We start from the raw sequence: 25,476 nt of genomic DNA, 5'->3' as shown, positions 1-25,476 counted from the left end.
TGCTATTTTGTGCTCTAAGTAGCAACAATTTTGAATGCTACTATGTTAAGAAATTATCAGACATGAACAAAACATTATATGACTAGAAAAACTGTGCTAACTGATATATTCTTTAGGGACAGATACAGACATTTATGCGCACCTGTTTTGGGAGAATTTTGTCTTCACAGCATGCACTTAAGTTACTTCAAAGGTATTGGAAATTATGTTTTCAAATATTTAAAAGTCACTTCAAATTACTGATTAGCACAATTTAAATAACACAACTAATTTTAGGACAAAGGGCCTAATCAAGATTTTTTCATTATTGGCGTTCTGAACCATCTAATCATAATAAAATATGCATTTTAGCTTTCTTGTGGGAATCATATATTCTCATGTTTCTTGATTTCATTACAGTTTATTTCATATATACAAGAGGATACTAAATTAAAAGCTAAAAAAACCCGCCACAGCAACAAAAAAAAACTCACCAGGGCAGAACTTTCCAACTTGCTTAAATTTGCTCAAAGTGAAAAAATTCCCCAGATCCAGAACCATTTACTAGATTTGTGCTTATTTAATTTTGTGTGATGTTCATGTAACATCACCACCCCCCCAAAAGAAACAAACAAACAAAGACCAACAAACCCTGCATTTTAGAAATATCATTTTGGGTACTCATTTTTAATACAGGTTTCAAAATCTGAGAATGCCATGCCTTCAAGAGGAAATAGTGTGTACTGTTGGTCGTATTCTTCAACATTATGTAGCAGAACTTGAAGCTACTAAAAAGGTATTTTATTTCTTTGAAATAAGTTTTAAACTTCATGTTAAAATAGGAAGTAGTATTTTAAGATTTTTGTTATTCTGCCTATTTTGCTAGCTGTCAATGCTCAATTTATCATACTTCTATTTTCCTGTTACAGAAAACAGGCCTAAGTGTGTAGACAATTACAATATACCTACTACTGCAGGTGAATGTCTCATCACAATTTTACTTTTTAAACCAAGACTTTTTCTGTTGTTCCTTCATCAATTAAAGAAAAAAAAAAAAAAAGTATGTTCTTTACTGACTGTGCTTATCACTTGAATATAACTTTCAGTTTATTATTATACGAGGCCTCTACAGTTAATTTGCGTTTATAAATGGCAATTATCTGATGTTGTGACAGTATAAAGTAGATACAAAATATAGGTAAGTTGCATTTATGTTAATTATAAAATAATTTTCCATTATTTGTGTAGTGTACCATGACTAGCATAAATGAGAATTAACTTCTGGGGACTGTTCATGTCACTTGACTTAAAACTTTTTAGAGTAGAATTCATCTAACCAGACTTTATATGTCTGCAAAATAAACATCTGCATCAGAACTAGACATCCATACTCCCTTTCTACCTAAGAAAGAAATGTGTATTCTAGAGTCAGTTCATCTGATCTATTTTATGTGTTAACATGATGATTTAAATAATAATCTTGAAATGGCCTTTTTTTTTTTTTTTTTTCAATGACTATAAAAGGAATCTGGAAAACCAAGCTGGTGTAAATATTTTTTTAGAGATGCTTACATTTTTTTGGATGAATGACATGTGTTTACATGAAGAGCCAACTATCTGTAAACTCTGGACTTACTAGAAAATGATTCCTCCAAACTGTTCCTTAAAACTGTAGCCCAGAATAGCTGCTCTGAACCACTCTTTACAATGTCCTTTCTCTATCTACTTACTGTGTATAACACTTCCTGAAACTCTAATTACTGGCTTAATTTGATGAACATATTTCCAGCAACACTGCCAGCTAAAGGAATCATTGACCCAAGCCTTGGCTGCTTTATCCCAGCCGAAAAAATAGGAATAATTTCTGAGGGGGTTTAATCCAGCTCAGTTCCTCTCTTAAGTTCACCGTGAAGCTACTTGAATTTCTTTTGTTGGGACTGTGCAGGATACAGTGTAGGGGTAAGATGACATGCCAGGAAGTGAAGAGTGGTGTTTGCTTAAGCATTACAGATGTTTGTGTTATCACAGCGTGAGTTTACATGCCTGAAGTTGGGTGGATACACATATTCTTCTTCTCTTGAAGAATATGTCACCAATATACTGGCCAGTTCTAAATATTTATTAGATATTATTGGACTGCTTTTTATCTTTGTCAGGCAAGTTATTTCCAATAAAAACTTGCTCCCACTGCAATACTGGTTCTAAAGTGCTTGAATAATTTGTCAATGCAAATTTGGTATGCAATTATTTTAGTCCAAATTTTTCTTGACTATAATGCAGCCATTCAGTGAGCAGGGCCCCATTTTCTTTCCTCAGTTTGAGCACAGATAAAAGTATGGTCTGTGTATGCAGGAGCCTTTAAATGCATACTGGTGAGAAGAAGTTAGTAGAAAAGAGCATATCACAGAATCATAGATTATCATGAGATGGAAGTGACCCGCAAGAATCATCAAATCAAACTCCTGAAATGTTAACTGTTAGTCAGGTGCATGTGTCTGAAGAATAATGTTGACATTTTTATTCAGGTAAAACCTCTCAGTTACCAATATAGATTAGCCTTTTCCTGAGAGCAGTTCTGAGTAAAAGAGGAAAGGCCCCAACAATGGTTTTCAGAGTACTTCCTTACACAGCTCGCTTTCACAGCAGATGGCTCCAAAGTTACACAGCTGCACCTGTCAGGCTTGGCCTTGAATGCTGCCTGCTCAGCTTGTAGGTTTGCAAAGCCTCTTGGTGTACTCAGGGCTCTGTCGTAAGTAAGCACAACTAAGAAACAGCATGAGATAATGAAGACAGGAGACATACCAACAATGGTATCAACGTGTGCATCTCAGAAGCTAGCAAGTGGGGGAAGAACTACATTTTTCTCTCAATGAACTGTTGTATGACTCTACACAAATTTAATTTGTTTGCAAGGAGGCAGAAATTGTGGTAACAGAAGAAAATTAGTTTAATATTTCAACAGATTTTTTTTTTAATCCATGTGTTTAATAATATTGTAGCTTTACCAGCGTCAGAAAGATGATCCTCCGCTTGCTCGAAACATGCCACCTGTTGCAGGGAAGATATTGTGGGTGAGACAGCTATTCAGAAGGATAAATGAACCAATCAACTATTTCCATGTAAGTTGATGTGAGGAAAAAGTTCACTGCTACACAAGACATGTAATGTCTTCAGTAGAGCGACCATAATGTTCCTGGCTACGATGATGTCACTTCTCACATGCTAGGCAACCTGTTTCTTAGTATGTGAATATCTAGTTAAAAATGCTCTGCAGTAATTGCTGTTGTAGATTCAAGATATAGTACTAGACTAGAATAGACCATAATAGGCTATTTCAGTTGGAAAGGACATACGACGATCTTCTAGTCCAACTGCCTGACTAATTCAGGGCTGAACAAATGTTAAAGTGTGTTTTTCAGGGTATTGTTCAAATGCCTCTTAAACATTGACAGGCTTGGGGCATTAACCACCTCTCTGGGGTGTTTGACCAGCCTCTCAGTAAAAACATTCTTCCTAATATCCAGTCTAAACCCCTCCTGGTGCAGTTTTGAACCTTTCCCACATGTCCTGTCACTAGATACCAGAGAGAAGAGCACGGCTTCTCCCTCTCCATTTCCCTTCCTCAGGAAGCTGTAGTGAGCAATGAGGTTGCCCCTCAGCCTCCTTTTCTCCAAACTAGACAAGCCAAAAATCCTCAGCTGCTCCTCACAGGACATTCCTTCCAGTCCTGTCAGCAGCCTTGTTGCCCTTTTCTGGATGCATTCAAGGACCTTCACATCCTTCTTAAACTGCACATTGTATTGAAGGTGAGGCTGCACGAACACTGAACACAGTGGGACAATCACCTCTTTTGACCATCTGACTATACCATGTTTGCCCCCAGGATGTGGTTTGCCCTCTTGGCTGCCAGGGCACACATTGCTGACTCATATTGAGCTGCGGTCAACCAGCACCCCCCGATCCCTTTCTGCAGTGCTGCTCACCAGCCACTCCTCTCCCAGTTTATATTTGTGCCTCATGTTACTCCGTCCTAGGTGCAGGATCCAGCTTTTTGGTTTCTTAGATTTAATCCCATTAATCATAGCCCAATGCTCCAATATATCTAGATCCCTCTACAATGTCTTCTGTCCCTCAAGGGAGTCAACAGCACCTCCCAGTTTGCTATCATCATCACTTGCTACTGGCATGTTCAACTCCTACATCCAGATCATTGATAAACATATTCAACAGAACTGGTCTTAGAATTGAATTCTGAGGAAGCTTGCTGATCAGTCACCAGCCAGATGTAGCCCCATTCACTTATGATGCTTTGAGCTCTGCCCGTCAGACAGTCTTTTTCACCCAGTGTGCTGTGAACCCACTCATTCCACAGCTGGACAACTTGTCCAGAAGGAAGCTGTGAGAAACGGTATTAAAAACCTTACTATAATACAGAAGAACACTTTCTTTGACTTACCACTGAACTAGCACCCCAAGCTGGAAATATGCACTGAATTATTTATATGCCTGTCTTCATATTGCTGAAAGACATATTTTGCCATTCCAGCCAGTGGTGCTCTTCTTCTTTTTTTAGTGGAGCAGACTGGGCCTAGTACACAAGACTAATGTCCTGTATTTTAACTGAGTGCCCAGCTCTTCTGTTCTCTATGGAGAATCATGTCTCTTTACCAAATGGCTGCTAGGAGTAGCTTAAGGCATAAATGTGGATTGCCTGACATCCTGAAATTGTCTGGTGTATATGTTTTGATACCACTGAAAAAGCAGGTTTGTTGTAGGACCCACACAATAGCTGCAGCACTTTAACTAAGAATCTGGTCTCCAGTTTCATTCCAGATGATATTTCAAATAGTCTGGGAACAGGAAATTCCATTACTGAATAGTATGGTTTTCTTTTGATATTATTTTCATTCGAATGTACTGTGTTTTTGATAGGAAAAATCAAATATCTTGGCTAGTCCAGAAGGCAAGGCAGTTGTTCGATTATACAACAGAATTGCCTACGTATTGGTGGAATTCGAGGTAGTCTATCATAAAGCGTGGGTGAATGAAATTTCACAATTACAACATCGTAAGTAATTAAGTATATAATTGTGCTTGGGTTTTTTTTTTTTGTTTGTTTGTTTTTTACTGTTATTGAATGCTAAATTTGCACAAATCAGATTTTTTTTAAAGCCTCATTTACCCTTAAAATGTATAAATGAATAAGCAGGCCCAATAATACAAATCTCTGTCCCTTACTGACCTTGAAACTTGGTTTTGATGCAGACATTTCCACATTTGGTGCACTGTTTGAGAAGTGGCTGGAAACAGTAGTGAAACAAATTCAAGGCACACAGATGTTCATTTTTGTATTAGAATTCTTTATATATACCATTTAATAGTTCTTCTTGTTTTCTTTCTACTACAATAATTTACACAGTTATATTATCCCAGTCCTTCTGAGGACAAGTATTACTTTATGACTAGAAAAAATGTTTGATAATCATGGTTTATTATTTTAAGATTAAATGAGAGTCAAAGTTTGAAAAAATATTAAAAATTTGAGTAGATTTTTCATGTAAATTATAGACACTCTGTGGGCTTCAAAACTAGGAGCCAATCTATAAGAATAAAATCTTGTCATCGCACAGTTAACAGAAGTTTTTGTGTTGCTATTTGGGCTTTTGTTTTGTTTTGTATTTTCGCAGTATCCCTATATAAGCTTTAATGCTCTAGGTTAACAAAATCTTGTAAGATACTGAGCACATTTCATAAGTGTCGTGTTTCCGGGTCCTCAGAAAATGAAGTTCATAATTTTCTAACTTGAACTAAGAAAAAAATATGCCACAAATAAGGCTGGATCTTATGCTTGTTTAGCTTATTAAGAAAAAGGTTTTATATGGCAGAAAGCTAATATGGTGAAAGTCAGTTGTACAATTTCTTTAACTGGAAACAATGCGAAGCTATTTCACAAGTAACAATACATATTTAATCATTGTATAGTAATGTCAGAAATCTTTATTCTATAATAATTTATATAACAGAAACAATTATTTGTCTTAGAAACTGATATTAAAATGTCTTCACAGCCTTAGAAACAACAATATTTGTGCGTCATCCTATAACTGGGAAGTTCCTGGTTAATATTAATCCCCAAATTCCAGAGATTGTGCGAGAGACCAAATGTATGATAAAGTTGGGTCTGGAAGTGCCTGAGCAAGCAAAAAAGATAGTAAAAATAGAAAATGACCTGAAGTCAAACAAGTTACGTTTAGAGGTAAACTTGAAAATTATCATGATTGCTGTTTTTCCCAAAAAAAAAAAAAATCTGATTAACTATAAACTTTCCTCGATGGTTAAATAAATATTAAAGCTGAGTATGAGATAGTTAATGGTAAATTTGTGGAATGCACAGGTGGACATAGAGGTTCTTATTTGAAAAGCCTCTGCTAATTGCTAATTCAATATATTCACTAATGATTTGAACGAGGGAATTGAGTGTACTATCAGCAAGTTTGCTGATGACACTAAGCTGGGAGGAGTGGCTGACACGCCAGAAGGCTGTGCTGCCATCCAGCGGGACCTGGACAGGCTGGAGAGTTGGGCGGGGAATAACCTGATGAAATTTAACAAGGGAAAGTGTAGAGTCCTGCATCTGGGCAGGAACAACCCCAGGTTCCAGTATAGGTTGGGAAATTACATATTAGAGAGCAGTGTAGGGGAAAGGGACCTGGGGATCCTGGTGGACAGCAGGATGACCATGAGCCAGCACTGTGCCCTTGTGGCCAGGAAGGCCAATGGCATCCTTGGGTGTATTAGAAAGGGGGTGGTCGGTAGATCGAGAGAGGTCCTCCTTCCCCTCTACTCCGCCCTGGTGAGACCCCATCTGGAATATTGTGTCCAGTTCTGGGTCCCTCAGTTCAAGAAGGACAGGGAACTGCTGGAGAGGGTCCAGCGTAGGGCAACAAAGATGATTAAGGGAGTGGAGCACCTCCCTTATGAAGAAAGGCTGAGGGAGCTGGGTCTCTTTAGTTTGGAGGAGACTGAGGGGTGACCTTATTAATGTTTATAAATATATAAAGGGTGAGTGCCACGAGGATGGAGCCAGGCTCTTCTCAGTGGCAAACAATGATAGGACAAGGGGTAATGGGATCAAGGTGGAACACAAGAGGTTCCACTTATATTTGAGAAAAAACTTCTTCTCAGTGAGGGTGACAGAGCACTGGAACAGGCTGCCCAGGGATGTTGTGGAGTCTCCTTCCCTGGAAGCATCCAAAACCCAGCTGGACATGTTCCTGTGTGACCTCACCTAGGCATTCCTGCTCTGGCAGGGGGATTGGACTAGATGATCTTTTGAGGTCCCTTCCAATCCCAAACATGCTGTGATACTGTGATACTGTGAACTGCTGTGTGGGCTAGTATACTTAAGTGTGAGCATATATATTTTTTTATATTCTGTGACATGTTACATATATTCTGGTGATAAAATAATTAAAGCCATCAAAAAAATGTTCACTCTGAAATTCAGTAAAACATAGTACTGCAGTTTTTGAGAAGCAAAGATTGGAATTCTTCTGGATTGGAAGATATGATGAGCCACAAAAACACCTAGAATTTTGCAGATTACCTGCCAGAGGAGTCAGGGTTTTGATACTTATAGTATTTGCTCTTGTTGTAGTATTTCAAGAATCTTATATCTTGTGGATGAGTTGTACCATACAAGATTTGTGTGTGTGTAAGACATAAGACAAGAGGATATTTTAAAACTGAGTTTATATGTGACTTTATTTATCTAAAGCATATGCTACTTAGTTGTAAGAGGGTATTGCAAGTTATGGTCACTAAAGCTCAAGCTGTCTTTAGCTCTAGAGAAAGATCTTACTTTGTATGGCTTTGTACTTAAAGAATTTGTTGCGTGAAGGCTGCTTTAGTTTTTCCTTGTGTAGCATGGTACAGATTCACTGCATTCCAGAAATTATGTACATAGGTATGTAATATCTGTGTAAAATTCTACACTTGTTTTCAAATGTAGTCTTGTATTGCTTTCTGTGTTTTTTCTGATTTGATTGTTTAACAGGTTATTTCCTTCAATAAAGAAAGCACTTAAAATATTCTTCTTGATACTACCCTTTCTAATAATTAACAGGGTCTTCTCCAATGTTATGAAGATTTGTGTCAAGAAACACCAGTGATGTTTGTAGATCTAATGTCCCCCAAAATGAAGAAGGTTGGTATTGCTAAATGCACTTCAGTATTCTTCAAAAGAACTTAGAATATCTTAATAGTAGTTTATAATTTTAAACTATTTAGATGGATCTGCATGTTGTGAACTTAATTTTACTAGAACATTTAAGACAAAAAATTTGCTCTTTGCATCCCTCATACAGTTCTCAAATAATGTGTATCACAGTAGAATAATCTTATTGCCTATGAGATGGAAATGTGGTAGAACAAAGAATATCGATTTTGTGGGTTTGTTTGTCTACACAAATCTCTGTCTTTGGCATGGAAGTAAATTATCACTTATTTCAGTTTTAGAAGTTTTCACAGGGAGTTTTGCTTTTAGTTTAGCTGAAATACTAAGTGTTGTGATCCTTGTCTCTGCCTGGAGAGAATTGTTAGTCTTGTGAATTGAGTCAGTGTCTTCAGCGATGTAGAAAGGTTATATGCTACATTAAAGGCACAGTTTTATTGGAGGTAGAGAATGTATATACGACAAGCCACTTCGTTTTGCCAAACACTTGCAAGTGTATGTGTGATTATATGTGTGTGATTGTTCTAAGTATCTTTTCCCTTTTTAGTTGTAAATAATAATATCAAAAGATTGCAGAATTTGCTTAAGTTTGTGGGACTACATAGCTGGCATGTGCTGAAGTATAAGAAACAAAAAAATTGTCCGTGCTCATAAGAGTTAAATAATAAAAGAGAAAGAGAGAAAATGATTGTAGTCTTTACTGTAGTGATACTTATGTAAACATGAGTATATCATAGAGGGAATTGTACACCTCTGTATTTTAGAGGAAACAACTGACAAAAGAGAAGGATGAATATTGTACAAACAACAGAAGATGAAAACCATGTATATAAAGATGATAGTAATAGCTGTATTTGCAAATAATTGTGTGTCTATTTGAGCTGAATTAACAGTTGTAGTCACGATATAGACATAGCAAAAAGAAGCATTAGAATTAAGTGAAGGGGTGAAGTCCAGGCAGTGACTTGATAAATGTTAAGATGTAAGAGCAGATGTGATAGCTGGCTATTTAAAATTAAATATGAGTGTAATCAGTTCAAAGTTTCTCAGCGATTAAGCATAATTAAATTTCTGTCACTTCAAAGATGATGGAGATGGCAAAATTTAAAATTGTGGTGGCTGTGTACTTGGAAATCTGTGAGAAGCTTTGGAGTGGTAGGCAAAAATTTCAAGGGAGGTCTGTGAGAGAGTCTGGAAAGGTTTGTTTTCATAGCCTGACAGTAGTACAAGACTCCTTTTCCTCAGTGTCCTATCTGCTTTGAAGGTACAGGATCTGCAATGAAGGAAGGATTTTGGTGTAGATCATAGAGAGACAGGGAAATGAGCTGATTTCTGCAGACTGTGGAAAACCAAGAATTCAGTAAGGGAAATGGTAGGGAAGAGAGGATTTTTAAAAATAGCATTGAAGCTATTACAAAATTTGGAGAGGACCACTCTGATTCAAAAAGGGACAAAGGAAAAAATGTCACTAGATAGATGCATGAGGTTGAAAGACTACTAATTATGCTGTTGAGAGTGGTCAAGATATATGTTAAAGGATGAAATGCAAGATCAATAGTAGACTTGATTTTAATTTTACGCAGTAGTAGGAAACACTAAAAGATGCTACCTAGGAGAACAGGAAGGGGAAGATTGTTGCGGAACATCTACACTTGACCGTTGCAGACAGAGGCTGTAGTATGCACTACTCTCCCTTTCTCCAATATTGCTTAAATTCCTTTGATGTTTTCCTTGAAATCATGTAACCTTCCTTGTAAAACTTACACACAACTCCTTCATCAGTGACATTAGTGATTCTAACAATATTGGCTTTTTTTTTTTTTGTTTGTTTTTTTTAATCTACGAAATTATATTTTTATGCTTAGATGGAAACTGTGTTGAGGCAAGGACTTACCATGCTGACCTGGTCATCTGTGACACTGGAAAGTTTCTTTCAAGAAGCTGATCAAGTTCTGTATATGTTTAAACAGTTTTTAAAAAAGGTATATACTTTATCACTATATAAATGAAATGATAGTTTAATTATTTCCAGTACGCCGCTCTTCATATTGGAAATTAATCTGTCCTTATTTTTGTACCACTTGAAATACATAGAAATGTTGTTTGCTTTTTAAAGTATGTTCTTTTTTTTTTGAAGAATGATGTACTCCGCGATTCTCTTCCATTATTACCCTCAAATGTTTGATCTTTGCTTCCATTCTTGCAGTAGAATATATTTCCAGTTGTTCTCAGATTCTGTGACCACCACTCTGATTTTCAGAGCGTACCTCTGCTTCTCTTAAGTGCTTGCCCATGAGTGCAGTTGCACACAAGATACCACCATGTAAACAGGGTACAGTGGAGAGTTTTTTTTTGCATTAACTGTATTCATAGCAGGTATGCTGTGAAACTGTCTCCTGTTTGTGCAGCCAATATAATAATAAAAGGGAGCACACTTTTCCCTCACAGTTCTCTGTATGCTGACTGTGTCTGTGCTTTTTTCCTCTCTTAGTGTTTACCACATGATTTCTGAATTATTTTAATTCCAGTAACATGTTTGAGGACCTGTGTTGGTTCTTTTCCTTGCAAAGACATTACCTTGATAGTCAGATCATACATCTGGCTTGATAGTTGAACTGTATGGCTACAATTTCTCCTATCAATACCGTAAGGTGTGTCTTCTGTGGTAGGAAATTCTTAATCAGTGGTGGGTATATCCACTTTTTTTCCTGTATGGCAGAAAATCAGAATTATGATCAAGTGCTCTGTTTGCTACTGAAACCCAAAGATGAAAAACTATTAACTATTTAAGAAATTAATAGTTCTTTGAGCCTAAGTATACCTGAAATAACCATGTCTTTTGTAGGCATACTCTATTTTCCTTAAACATGTAGGTTGTGTGTATTTCTGTCTCTCTTACCCCTCCCATACGAATACAAAAATATGTAAACTTGGTTAGACCCTTGATTCCTGTGAATGGGATATCACAAACAAATAGGGGAAAAGTGATGTAAAGCAGAAATGTAAATGATACTGTGATGAAGAAGATATCACAGATGCACAGTATTTCAGGTAAAAAAAAAAAAAATGGAGAGAAGTCAGCTTTATTTGGATTCTGTCACGACAAAACCACTTCAAAATAGTTGACTGAATGATGATAATGCTGTAATTTAGAATCAAAAACCCGATGAAAAGCTATGTTGAATAAAAGAAGTAAGGCTGAAGACTAACCCATCAAGCAAGTTACAGCCAGCCTCCCCTTGCCTTACATCTAGACTCGTCTGCCCATCTGCCTAAAACTACTGTTAAAACAGCAAGGATTTTTCAGGAGCCTAACATGGATAAGATAGTGAAGCAAGAGTTATTTTCTGTTCCATTAATGGATGGGTTGATGATGTTCTCAGGGCACAGGACATAATTCTTTCTGCTGTCATTCATTCATTTAGTTTCCAAGACTCATAATCTCAAAATGCTGTCAAGAGAAGCTCATTCAAAGATTAAATAATTGCTGTTATGGTGCAGAAGTAGTCTTGCCTTATACTCTTTGTGAAATAATTTTAATCATACAGTGAATTTAAGAATACGGTGCTGATAACCAGAAATTTGTGAATAAGTGGAAACATCGAATTCCTCTAAAAATTTCCTTTTTTCATGGATTCCTATGTCTCAGTTTCCCAACATAGAACCAACAGATACTTAAGAATTACAAGATTTTGTTTTTAAAGGACTGCCTGAAATGAAATTGTGGACACTACTAATCTTTCTAGAATTGTAATATCACACTGTGCAGGATTTAAATGCATATACTCTTAGCAATAGGGTTCTCATTTTCTATGGCAACAGTAACCATATAATTTCCAGACTTTTTTTCATTGTTCAAATTCCAGATTGCAATGGAACATGTTAACAAAGGCTGAATTTTTGTGGGGTATTTCTCTCTCCAGATTCCCTCTGTAGACAATAGAGGAATAATTCACACTAAAACCAGACTATATCTAGCCATTGTAAATAGCCGTTAAGTCACCATAACTTAACGACACATTGCTGTGCTTCATTTTTTTCTCTCCTCCTCTCATCTTGAGGTCTTTTCTGTTGGTTATTTTACCCCAGGTTTTTTTGTTGTTTGCTTTCTGGTGTGTTTTGTTTGTTTGATTGTTTGTTTGTTTTTGTTGTTGTTTGTTGTTTGGTTTTGGTTTTTTTGTGTGTGTGTAATTATTCACTTTCTTCAAGGATTTTCTATGATGTAAGGTTCTTGCATTTTCACTGGCTAGATACTTTTTTTTTCCCTGCAAAACACTTTATGCCTCTTAGAATCTCTAAAATAGAATGCATTCCGCTTTAAAAATAAATGTATGGTATTAATACAATTTTCTATTTTTTAGGTTAATGATTTAAGTGAAGTGCGGATTGAGTCAATATTGAAAGAAATATCAAATACTCTTTTAATTGTCTTACCAGCAGATGGAGCTGTCACAGTAGAGAATTTGTTGACCCACAATGAGGTGTGTGCCACTTTACATACTCTAACTTTATTTCTTGAGTATGTTAGAAACAATGCCCTAGTAAAGTAATATGAAACTACAAAACAGTTCTTCTCACTGTAGAAATACAGAACATTTTAAAATTAAAATATTGTGGTTAAAAGATTTTATATGAAGATAAATTGGTTCTTAGGTATTTGAGATACTTAGGCTGTAATATATCATAGATAATTTTTATTTATATAACTGCTTCATAGTCATGTGAGATTTTTTTTTTGTTGTTTTATATGGAGATACTCAGACATGCACAGCCTTTTTTTCCCCTTATGTCCCTTATTTTCCTTATTTTTCTTTTTAAAGGAGAAGGCAAAAAATACCTTCCAACAAATATATTTGAGAATTTGAAAGTTTCACTGGTTCCAAATGAGATTAAATATGCATTTAATTAGTAAATTAGTGCAAGTAAATAAAATTGTTGAGGACAGTTGAAAGAGTATTTGAGTAGTTTCACATTCAGACTGTAAACTCCCTGCAATATTCAGGATTTTCTTCTGACCTTTAAAAATACCATTTCATTTCAAAAATTGATACTTTTTTTTAAACCCAAACATTAAAAACATAGTGATAATATAACAAGATTTTAATAATTTTGAATGAGGATTTGGGGGTTGTTTTCTCAGTTTTCTTTTTAAAATGTTGCTGTTTCATTGAAATAGTCTCAGTCTGAAGAAAGCAATATTGAGGGAAATGTTTTGGCTCTTCATGAAGAGCAACAGTAGTAAGATAATCAGTGATACTAAGATAATTAATTGGTATTTTTATTTAACAGACTTATACTGAAGAACGTGCTGAGTTATTGAACCACAAAAGCATACAAATTGAAGATGCTGTTCAAGAACTAATATCTATATTTAAAAAGAATTATGAAATTTTATCTAAGAAAACCTCAGAGAAACACACATCACCAGGTAGCTAATGTTGATTATTTAAATGAGATATTCTGTCCCTCATTCTGTAGATTTAACTAGTACATATCAAAATTTCATTCTTTTAGCTAATTGTCTTCAGACTTCTTCTCACTATGGTTTCATTTGTGTCACAGTTCTGCTTTCATTTACCACTGTTAAACACTGCCCTGTGAAATACAGAGCAAATTCAGTATTGGTGGGGTTTCTAGAACTAAACTCTGCCCTTCTGTTTAGATTACCAAGATATTTGCTCTAGAGGAAGAAAGTGATGGTTCAATTTCTCTTAATCACTCATAACTTTTTTCTTTTTTTCTCTCCATGAAACGAAATAGTGTCTCTCTCTTCTCAGCTATGTCAGGTATTGGGTACTGTCCCTCTGTCTGTGACTTTTCTGCTACCACACAATTGTGTCTCTAATACTAGTGCTTTGCTGGCTGATCAGTTTAAGTAGGGTCAATTGACTATCAACTGCTAGCCTAGAGTCTCACAGCTGATCAATATGGCTGGTTCACACTGCTCTGCAGTGTGTTACCAAGATTTCAGGAGGTCCTGTAACCATTATAGGAGATATAGTTTATAGTTGGAGAACAATATTCTGTTTTAAAGAAAAAGGTATTTTGGGAGTTAATCAGTAATGGAGCTCCTTTCCTTACACAGGATTTTTTTCATTCTGGGTTCAGTTTCCTCCAGGTATAGAAACATAGTCAGAGTCAGTACTCCAGGTAGTTCAATATGATGCAACCAGAAAAATCTGATTCAAAGATACTTCTCTGTATTTTGTTAAATTGTTTATGTTGATTTGCTTTTTTGTTTGTTTCCAGCTGATATATCCATGTCTGCCTACTTATCTTTATTAACATATTTGTAGTGCATGGTGTTTGTTAGACTGAGGCTCATAACCACATTCCTGGTGTGAAAAAAAAAAAGTGTGAAATATAACCAATTATCTGATCCAGGTACTGCTAACACAAAAAGCAATATTGTTTTGCCTGTAAAGATGGGGGACAGCATGCTTCAAAGCAGACCACAATGTTCATTTAATGGAAAAATGTATTTTTTAAAATTTACAGTAAAAGGAAGACGTATAGCATTTGAAAGTACTGAGAGAGAAAAGAATGCTTCTGCAGCTCTTCACCTTGATGAAGAAGATGAATTTAAAGAGGTATTTTGTGATAAGAGAATTCATTTTTTTTTTTTACCAATCAGATTAGTAAACAGTATCTTGAGTTTTGGTAGCTGGATATCAGTCTTACAGAAAGACATCACAGAGAATATCAAATGCCATGTAAAAATGACAGAATAGCTTCCTTATAAAGTGCGTTTCAGGTAGATTTTAGCTTTCACAAGTATATTGCATGTTATTCCCCATTATCACCATTAAACAAATTATCGATATATGAGTGCTAAGTGTAAAAGTTTGGAGAAAATATTGTGCCTAAGCTGTAACACAGGTTTTCCTTCTTGGATGAGCAGAAACATCCATTCTTTCTATACTCCTCTTTCAACTGCACCAAGAAAGATCACTTTTTGCCTTTTCCTTGAAGAATATAATCTCTTCATGTTCAGCAGCGAGGGGAAGTATGAGTAGAGAAACAAAGACACACAAACTTGCAGGCACAAATGCAATGATGTTACAAGATTGCATTCTGTTGTTTTGTGCTAGTGATCATTACCTGTAGCTGTATTTTTATATTCTTAATCCAGTACAATCTGGTTTTACTGTGTTTATCTCTTATTTGAAAAGGGTACATATGCGCCAGTGTTTTTTTGAAGGAGTATGAGACTTCAGCCAGATCTCTGTATTCTGTGTCTAAGACAAATTGAGTTTCCTCAAATGCTATGTTCTCTTTTTCAGGCAGGTTTTACTTACAAGCTATTTTTTCCCCAGCTTCTCCCCCTGTGTTTGTTGTGTAACTTACAACATAAATTCGTTCAGATGAGACTAATATGTTTGACTTAAAACCATCTGAAATAATCTTCAGGTTTCTGTCTGAATACAATAGTGAATAATGTACATTTTATTTATTGCAGAAATGTACAGCGATGATTGCCTATTTCAGTCACCAGCTGCTAGACAGCCTCCAGAAAGCCACTCGACTCTCTTTGGATAGTCTGAAAAAGAGAATATTTGTTTCAAAGTAAGTTGCAAATGAAAGATTTATTCAATAAAATTACCAGAACAAAGTTATTTCTGTGTTAATATAATAATGAAAATATGTATTCACATGTGTAATGGTAGATGCTCATGTATCATTAGTCAAACAATTCCAGACCTCCTGGCCATTTTAGCTCAAGCAGAACTTGGAGAACTCTCTCTTTTTTTGTTGTAGTGATGCTTTGGGCCCACACTTTCCTTTTATGCTATAATTATTTACATTGTTAGTTATAGTCTATGCATTTTGTTTTGTGCACAAAATGGAGTTTATTTCTACTACTGTTTCCCCTCTGCCTGTACTCTTTTGATTTTATTGCCATATATTTCCCTTGGGATTGCTTTGAAGATGCTGTTAGTACCATGTATTGTCCAACACAAATAACTAGAAATTAAATGATCATTCTAGGTCATGTATGGCAGCGTATCTATATGTTTCTCTCATTTCAGATTATTTCTGCAACCATGGCTATGCAGTCAAAGCTCCCATGGGTTAAAGATCATCCATGCACTCCTTATTAATACTATATAATGGCAAGATACATATGATTTTATCATTCTCTTATATTCAGTGTATTTTCTATAGATTCTTCTGTGCTCAAACAGGCATACACTTCAGAGACAGAATTGTTTCAGTATGTACTATATATTGAAAATCCTACTTAGCATTCTATTAAGAGAATTTATTTTAAGCATATGAAGCTGATGGTGTTTTGTCATTAGTGTATGTTGAAGCTTGAGTTACTTTTTTCTTTTTCTGAGGACACCTCATAGAAATCGTATTGAAAACCTGATCTTACTGATGTCAATAGGCATGTGTCCTTCATATTTGTCTATGGTATTGTATTATTGAATCCTCCCTTATTTGGTCACCTTGTCGTGCCATAGCATTTAGAAATTGTACTTTGCCCTTTGTTTTTGGTTTTAGTTTTGAGTGGGTTCAGCTCATGTGCACTAGCTTGTTGTCTGTGAAACATTTTTTTCTTGTTCTGTTGAAGATTTATCTAGAACATAATGAGACAACTTACTTTTGATAGGTCGTTGCATGAAATGGTCAGTAAAATGTTTTTATGTCCTACTCACAGCACTGGCAGAGTTCCATCATTCTTAAATTGAGAGATTAAAATCCAGAATCAGAAAATATTCTGGATAAACAATTCTTAAAGCAGTAGCTGGATCCAAGGTAGCATTTTTCTGAATGATGGAGCCCTGGGTATTCTCTTTACGCTTTAAACAAGAAGTTTCTGTAACTTTTGTCAAGTAGTTCGTAACTTAATGTGAAAATTCTCCATGAGGGTTTGCCCAGAAAGCATAGCTCAAAAGTATATTTCCAAGATAGGTGATGTGTTTATGATGTTTCAAAATTATTTTCAGCAAAGCTACATTTGGTGGCAGCAAGTTTTCTGATCATTCAAGCAAACCTGAAGAGGTCCCTCCTTTTCTAAAAGCAGAAGTACACCTTTCTGTTCCCAATATGGTAAGTTATTTGTCACATAGATAAGGTAAAATACACTGGCTTATCTCTACATTTGCTCAAGCACGGGATGTGGGCACACTTCTACTGAACCAGCATCCAGTTGCTCAGACCTTTCAGTTCACTGAGAACACTAATTAAATGTGCTTGTGGTGCCAATGTTCCTGGTTTCTATCTTAGTTATACTTGCAGAACCTGGCCTTTTATCATTCTTGTGTTTTTCAGCAGTTATGTTGCAATCTGTTTATCAAGTGCTCTTTGCAGAATGATGACAGTTCTTCACGTGTAGCAGCTGCATGATTTTTCATGTTTGTTTTTTAACTGTTTTGTTCCTTGTGTGTTTAAAATCCTTTGAAAAAAATAATGAACATTATCTTTGCCCAGTTTGACTTTAGTAATCTCAATAGAAGTTAGGTGTCCAGAAGGAGAGAACACTGAAAAAAATGACAAGATTCAAAAACCAGAGAAGAGCTGTGGATTTCTGTGTGCAGAGAAAAAAACAAACAGATTGATTGCAAAGAACAAATGCATGCATTTGCTTTCCTTTTGTGGAGTCAGATCAGTCTGTGTCAGCAATATGTATGGTATTTTATTTTATATATGAGAAGTTAATATTATCCAACAGTTTTATAAAGATGAAAAGCTTTATGTTAATGAAATTATAATGAAAGAAATGTTCTGTTCCAAGGTGATATTCCTTTGACATTGAACCAGAGTTCATATTGGCGTTCTGTTGTCCATTCACACCGTGTGTGTGTGTACTTGTGCATGATGAGAGTTGTGAGGCACTGGAACAGGCTACCCAGAGAAGCTGTGGATATCGCATCCCTGGAAGTGTTCAAGGCCAGGCTGGATGGGGCTTTGAGCAACCTGATCTACTGGAAGGTGTCCCTGCCCATGGCAGGGCGGTTGGAACTAGATAATCTTTTAAGTCCCTTCCAGCACAAACCATTCTATCATTCTATGATTTCATAATTTCAGAATAACAGCTTGCTCATTAAAGCTATAAGATAATGTTCTGAGAACTATATTTGAGGATTGGGCATATCACAAGAGTGATCTTTCTTCTGAATTTTAACAAGAAATGCTGTTTTGCTGTTCCTTCCTAGGTCACTCTCAGGTAGGTTCGTCCTCCTGCTTAGTATTTTGGAGACACTGATGTGTGCCTTTGCTCCTCCTTATCCTACATAGAATTATTTTCAAACAAGGACAGGACAAAGTCACAATTAGCACTATTGCTGCCAATACAGTTCAAAAAGTTTTGGGTTCTGGACTTCATGGCTGTTTGTGTGCTACTAAATAAAACAGGCTAGAGGCCTGAGTGTGCTGACGTGAAATGGTGTGTATTCACCATAGTAAATGCTTTTCTTCCTGAATTCAGGAGCTTGCATTCAAACTGTGTGTTAGGAACAGCCCCTGTCATATTTTATGCACCAAACTCTTCCTGATATTTTTTTCTGGGAGAGTGCTTTTTTTCATCATTCCTAATTATGCTAAGGGAGCATACCAGTGTTTATACAGTGCAGGTGATGGCAGACCAGAGCCTGTGTTTTTTGGCTCTATTCTGCTAGCTAGTTGTTCTTGATTCAGATCAAGAATTCTTGTTTTCCTGCCAGCTCTTTTTATCATGTACTCTGGTAGTTGAATATGAGTTCTCTTCCTCTTCTTACCTGGGCATTAGATTGCTCACAGAATTATGATACAAAGTCTTTGCCAAATATGCAAGTAGAGATCTTCAGGGATACTGCATGGAGTTTCATTAATTTACTTAACATTGTGATCTTGCAAAAGTTTTTGAGGTAGTGCTACATCTGGGAGAAAAGAAACATTCAATATTTATTCAACTAGGACCTTTGACACTTTGATCCAGGTGATTTTGTTTGCCTGAAATTACCCATGGTGTGAGTATATGTATAGATAAACACTTAGAAGGAGAGGTAATGTAGCTGTAAATCTTCTTTAAAATGATCTGTCCATAGGTATTTATTTGACCATTCCTCTTACATTTTTCTCTCACAGAATTTAGGATCCAATGGTTAAGAGAAACAAAGAGGGGGATCTTGGCTTGCAATTTTTAATGCTTTTTGGTTCTAGAATGCAGGAAACAAGGCTTGTAATGTATTCCCACACCCTATAAAAATCATTACGAAGATGCTGTTTAAAATGTTGTTGGAATTGTAAAAAGTAACCATAAAAAACCACAATAAAACTATCTACTTACACACACACTTGTCATTTTACCCACAATATGATTGTACAAATAGGTCAGTAGAGTATGTTTCGTTTCTTTAGAGGCAATTCTCAGCAAGATGTTACATTTTCCAACTTTTCTTCTGGGGCAAGTTCTGCAGTTCACTATGAGTGGAGTAAAACTGAGGTCTTAAAAAATATAAATCAGTTGTATTTATTTCAACAATATCTTAACTGTTTTAAACAGATAATTGTTCCCAGTTTAGACGATATACAGCAAGCTATCAATCAAGTGACGCAGTTAATACTGGAAGTAAGTCGTGGAGTTGCTCAGTGGGGGCAGAGACATGTGCAAAAATCCAATTTAAAAGCAGAACCAGGCACATGGCAAGCATCTTCAGCAGGCTTTGGATCACCAGGAAAAAAAGCCAAGGAAAAAAAAAAGAGCAAAGGGGAAAGTAAGTGTGTGTTTGTTTTTTCCTTATATCAACTTTTTACTTTAATAAAAATGCCATATATAAATATTTGTGAACAAACTATTTTTTTTTTAAAGAGACCAACTCTAGATTATCTTGAATTATTTGGGGGAGGGCTATTTTTTTAATTAGCTGTATTTTTAAGAAATAGCTTTACAGGCTTACATAAATGTTAGAACAATGCAAAACAATAAGCAAAATATCTTAGAAAAATGCTGTATTCTGAATTTCCTATTTAATTTGAGGCAAAGTAAGATTGTTAAGTCATCTTTTTACATACTCACTGTGGGATGTAGCCAGAATGATATAGTTGGAACCATAAACAATGATTGTTGACTAGCTCTCATTGGAATATTGAGATGAAATATGAGCTATTTTAATGGATTATAAAACATTCCAAGTGTTTGTTCATGTGAATATTCTGACTGCAGATAGATCTGCATCCATTCTAGTCAGATACTTTTTTCCTTAATACTATTTTTAAGCATCTCCCCCCATATTCTTTGCAAGCATCCACAAAAGCCCAAATATATTTTTACCATCTTTTAGCTGCTTAGCTGAGCCAGTGATCAGCAATACAGATATATCTTTATTGTGATTCTTTTGGAAAATCTTTAATATTTTGAAAAGTTTTTCTTTCTGATAGTCCAGAGTTGGGACTTTATTCTACTGATGTGCTTTGTATGATTTTAAGCTCTTTAATGGGCTTCAAGCAGGGTGTCAGGAACTATCATCACTAGACAGACATAGCCTTTTCCTATTCTGTATCAAAATACACCACCAGAGAGTAAACACTTTCATGACCTTAAACTACTTGTCAGCAGCACCTGGGGCATACGTTAATGTTTGGTCACTGAGATCTATGGAGTACAGTGACAAGGATGGATCAATCTGAGACTTTGTTTCCAGTGACCAGATCCCTGAAAAGGTCTTCAGACTAAAAGAGGACTTGGGGTTGTATTAAATCCACCTCCATTGAACAATGTGTGTGATGGGAAGAGGGGATTTTTCTTCTCCATTCTCTTAAATCGGTGTCAAATGCTCAGACATTGTTATGACGTAAGTGACTCATTAGATATCAGGTCTATATGGACCCTGATTGTCTCAGCAATTCGTCAAAGATGAAAGAAGGACGTGATAAGTTGCATTTTGTTTTCTTCCTGTTTGAACTTACTTGTAGTTCTTGAAAGAGACAGGGCTGCTGTTTCAACATCAGCAGTGGAACTGGAACAGCTACCAGTGTCTAAACTGCCTTTGAAAGCATATTTGGAAGCAAGAGGTTTAGGAAAATCTCTAGATTGTCCTTGCTCTCTTTCTCTCTTTCTCTCTTTCTCTCTTTCTCTCTTTCTCTCTTTCTCTCTTTCTCTCTTTCTCTCTTTCTCTCTTTCTCTCTTTCTCTCTTTCTCTCTTTCTCTCTTTCTCTCTTTCTCTCTTTCTCTCTTTCTCTCTTTCTCTCCTTTTTTTTTTCCTCTTCTTCATTCAGTTCTAACCTCTTTTAGACAAGACTTAAAATACTTTGATGTTAGCTGTTTGTATGATTAGTGCAGCTCCAAACCATGAGAAACTATTTCTTGACAAAGTTAATCATGTTTTTGAAGTCATTAAATAGAATGATAAGAGTTATCTATTTGAAGCATGTTAGAGTTACTTACACACTTTTAAGGGGTTTATACAATTTAAAACTTTATTTATATGATTTTAAAAAGAATATAAAATAACACAGACTGTTTATGAGGCTTTTCCATGTTCTAGTTACAATTAAATTACAGTGGAAAAAATACATTTGTGAATTAAGACTATTTTCTTTCAATTTGGAAACATTTGCTCTAGATTGAATTTGACCTAGCTGCATAGAGCCTGGCCCTTTGTACTTAATATTAAGCAGTCAGGTAAACATTTGAAGAAGGACAATTAGCCTTACTGAAGGCTAATGAAGGCTTACATTGCTTATCTTGACATGTGTAAGTTTAGAAGAGAATCCTAACCAGATTTTTAATGGTTCATTCCTTTACATATAATTTTATTTTACAGGAGTTGAAGGTATTGTGATCGCCAGAAAGCAAAGAAATTTTTACTCACCTGTTGCAGAAAATGAAGATATTTCTAAATTAGTTGTGCTCCTCTCTTCATCTGTGAATTCTATAAGAGAAGCAGCTAGTAAAGTTCTGCAGGACTTTCATAAATATAAGGAGCTCTGGACAGAAGATAGAGATGCCAAAATTCAGGCAAGTTTAATGATGATCACCTACATGACTGTTCTTCATTAATCTTAGCTTTCAAAATCAGAAAACATCAAGGAGAAAGATGTAGAAAACACATTAATAGCTGAAATTCTTATTCTGTCTTCTTAAGAGTAGTATATTTCCTTAACAGTATCACAGTATCACAGTATGTTTGGGATTGGAAGGGACCTCAGAAGATCATCTAGTCCAATCCTCCTGCCAGAGCAGGAACGCCTAGATGAGGTCACACAGGAACACTGTTCTTCTAACAACAGAGTTTTAATTGTGAGTTTAAATTCAGAGGCTGAGTAGAAGAAAGTTGGTTTCTGTAACTACTTTATATGTAGAGCTGAGAATTTACTGTTAGTCTAATTAAAATGTTAATATAATCAAATATTATTAGTTTGATCTAGTTACTACTGAAGAAAACGATACTGCTGCAGAGAAAACCTCAATAACAATGCAGTTAAGTTTTATACACGCATGCTCTAGTTTCTACATTCTTTCTTTAGTGCTATGATAACCCTTTCAATGCCTGTCTGGGTACTCTCAGACGGAAGAATAGAAGCAGGAAACAGCTTTTGGTGTTTATTACTTGCTCACAAATGTAGCTACATTGAATATAGCTGTTGTGTAACATATTTAAAATGCAGCATTTCAAAAACCCGAAACCTTTTGTCAGTTGAGTTCTGCTCACAGAACTACTTAGAGAGTGTTTTTTATTGTGATTGTTTTGCACATAATTGGGCTAATAGTGTAACCTCTCTGTGTATATTTTTTTGATCTCTGTTTCATCCCCTGTTCTCACAAAACCAGTAGACACTTACCATGTTTTGGATATCTGTTTCTCTATTAAATTTGACTGGAATTTCCCAACAAGCTTGGGAGTTACTGACAGAGAAATTGATGAACATGAATGCCTCATCACATGCATTTTACAATGTGTTAGTAAGGCTACAGAAGGCTAAAACCAGGTATAATATTGGTATATATTTTCAGTAATTCATGAATAACTTGCTGCTTGTTTTACCAGAAGTACAAAAAAGGGCATTTGTTGATTGACATTTTAAACTACACACAGGAATTTTTTGCTACTTGTCCATCTCTGACTGATATTAAAGAACAAATACTTTACTATGCTGCGTTTGAGGAAGACACAAAAGATTTAAACCCTACTATTCTACTTGGTCCAATTGAATTGCATACAGGTATGACATTTGCATCTGTTGGTATGTGCAGTGTTATTTTGTTTGTTATCTGAAATAAATGCTTACAATATGAATAGAATTACTGAAGAGACCTCCCTGACTGGTCAGCCAGGGGTCACTCAGACCCTTCTAAGAAATCTGACTTGAAAAAACTCTCCATTCCCACTGCCTTCTCCTCTTTGGAGTGGTGAAATTAGATTCTGTCATGGCTGTGAAGTTATTGTGGAGACTTGCAACGGAGCTAATGAATGTGTATTGACACTGATTTGATCATCCCTGGCACTCCTCTTTGGCACCAGGTCAGCTAGTGATTATAAAGAGCATTGGAAACATAAATCACCTTCTTTGCTATTGGCACAAGATTAGCACATAGCTGCATTATCTTCTTTATTGCTATCAATGTTTGTTTCAGCAGGAGATACGGCTGCTTAGCCATTCCCATGTTCAACATCCACAGCTCTCAGAATATTCTGTGTTTTCCTGTCCAGCTCTAGTTTTAAAGGTGGAGTAGCTGGCACCAAGACCTAGTGTTGGAATGTGTTTCCTGACATAGAATGTTCTCAGTTCTATAGGGTACTGTACCTCAGTACCTGGCTTTCTGTGACCCTGACAACGTGGTACTCATTGATCATGTATTCTGAAGAAAAATCTGGTATGGAAAAATGTATTCTCTTCAAACAACTGCTTGCTGAAGAATTAAGCTGTTTGTGCTATGACAGAGAAGCAAGGATTTCAATGGCACTTATCCCTCCTACATCACAGATTATTATGTAGCTAATGTGTCCTCTCTGGATCCATGTCATTCTTCTTTGTTTTTTTCTACTTTCTGTGGCAGACGTTATCGTGGTTGTTATCTAGGGACAAGTAGTAAATGTATCCCTTTGCAAATACCGGTGCGGTCATGTTTCTAATGAGAAACCCCCATCTTCTGAGAGATTAGATTGATTAGATTAAGAAATTACCTCTGTGCAATTTGACTTCCTCTTATGTCACAGAAGACAGAAGCTGCACATTTTGACTAGAGTTCATTTCAAGATCTAGCTGGTGTGCTGTCCCTAACTTGCTTTCAGTGAATATGCAAAAATGTCACACTCCTGACTGCATATCCTCATCCACTTCCTGAATGCACCTTCTTATTAATGAAACCACTCTGGAGCTGATTAATTCACTCTATAAAAGTCTTTCTGTATATTATTTTATCCAAAAATATGTTTTTTGTTGATGGTTGATGGCACCCCGAGGCTAATTTAAGGGACAACAGAGTCCAAAACAACTTTTATTAAACCGGTGAGAAACAGGGTTTTAGCACTCCAAAAGTGACTTAAATATGGGTTCGGGTATCAGTTGAGGAAAATTATTAAGGGGCAGCAACTGGTACAACAGGCGGTCCACAGAGTGCATGCATGTGGCTTCACCCAAAACAATGCTGGAACCACCCCCAAGTCCCAGAGGAGTACACACTTGCCTGAACACGGTGCGGGATTATTCTTAAAGAGATACAGGTAAAGCGTACGCTCGCGATTCCGCGAGAGTAAATTTATAATACACTCGCAATTCTGCGAGGGTTAATTTACTTACACGTGCGAATGTGCACGGAATACTACACATGCTTATGTGGAAGCACGGGAGGAAAACACACTCGCAATTGTGCGAGGAAATAATTTAAAGTACGCGTGCAAATGTGCACGGAATAAAGTTACACTCGCGATTGTGCGAGGAAATAATTTTATACGTGCTTGTATTAAGCACGGGAAGTTACACGTGCATATGTGCACGGAAAGGATAAATATACTCGCAATCCTGCGAGGGGTTTTACTCACACCTGTGACAGCAAGGCAAGCGGGGTCTCCATCCTGGGGACGGGGGCTCTCGGCGGCAGCATCTTCAGCTCGCAGCTCCGAGAGACCGGCAACAATGGGCCCAGTCTCGACGAGAGAGTCCCGTTTTTATACTGACTGATCAGACCTGACTGTAGGCATTCTAGAAGCTTCTCTGCACCCCCACACCGTGTGTGGGGTGCCCCTGAAGCCTCCAAACATCCCCCACACTGGTCACAGGCGCCCAGCGGCTCACTGGCGCCTTGGCAATCCCTTCTCCTGATGGCCCTGGCCAGG

At 36.4% G+C, this 25,476-nt stretch overlaps 1 protein-coding gene across 1 annotated transcript in view; it reads left to right on the top strand.

The window, feature by feature from the left end:
* The window catches only part of DNAH8 (dynein axonemal heavy chain 8), a 136,296-nt gene that overhangs the window by 11,191 nt on the left and 99,629 nt on the right, over positions 1 to 25,476 (top strand). Inside the window, exons 10-24 of the mRNA XM_065834088.2 lie at positions 117 to 193; positions 676 to 775; positions 2,979 to 3,098; positions 4,912 to 5,047; positions 6,048 to 6,235; positions 8,105 to 8,185; positions 10,078 to 10,194; positions 12,574 to 12,693; positions 13,502 to 13,640; positions 14,711 to 14,802; positions 15,672 to 15,778; positions 17,188 to 17,269; positions 19,704 to 19,920; positions 21,967 to 22,157; positions 23,236 to 23,362. Coding sequence (XP_065690160.2) covers positions 117 to 193; positions 676 to 775; positions 2,979 to 3,098; positions 4,912 to 5,047; positions 6,048 to 6,235; positions 8,105 to 8,185; positions 10,078 to 10,194; positions 12,574 to 12,693; positions 13,502 to 13,640; positions 14,711 to 14,802; positions 15,672 to 15,778; positions 17,188 to 17,269; positions 19,704 to 19,920; positions 21,967 to 22,157; positions 23,236 to 23,362 — 1,894 coding nt within the window. The remainder of the gene's footprint in view (positions 1 to 116; positions 194 to 675; positions 776 to 2,978; positions 3,099 to 4,911; positions 5,048 to 6,047; positions 6,236 to 8,104; positions 8,186 to 10,077; positions 10,195 to 12,573; positions 12,694 to 13,501; positions 13,641 to 14,710; positions 14,803 to 15,671; positions 15,779 to 17,187; positions 17,270 to 19,703; positions 19,921 to 21,966; positions 22,158 to 23,235; positions 23,363 to 25,476) is intronic.

Source organism: Patagioenas fasciata, chromosome 3 (assembly GCF_037038585.1).
Source record: "Patagioenas fasciata isolate bPatFas1 chromosome 3, bPatFas1.hap1, whole genome shotgun sequence".
In the NCBI taxonomy this organism is placed as follows: domain Eukaryota; kingdom Metazoa; phylum Chordata; class Aves; order Columbiformes; family Columbidae; genus Patagioenas; species Patagioenas fasciata.
The sequence above is the reverse complement of the archived record's forward strand: the minus strand, read 5'-3'. Positions and strand labels throughout refer to the sequence as shown.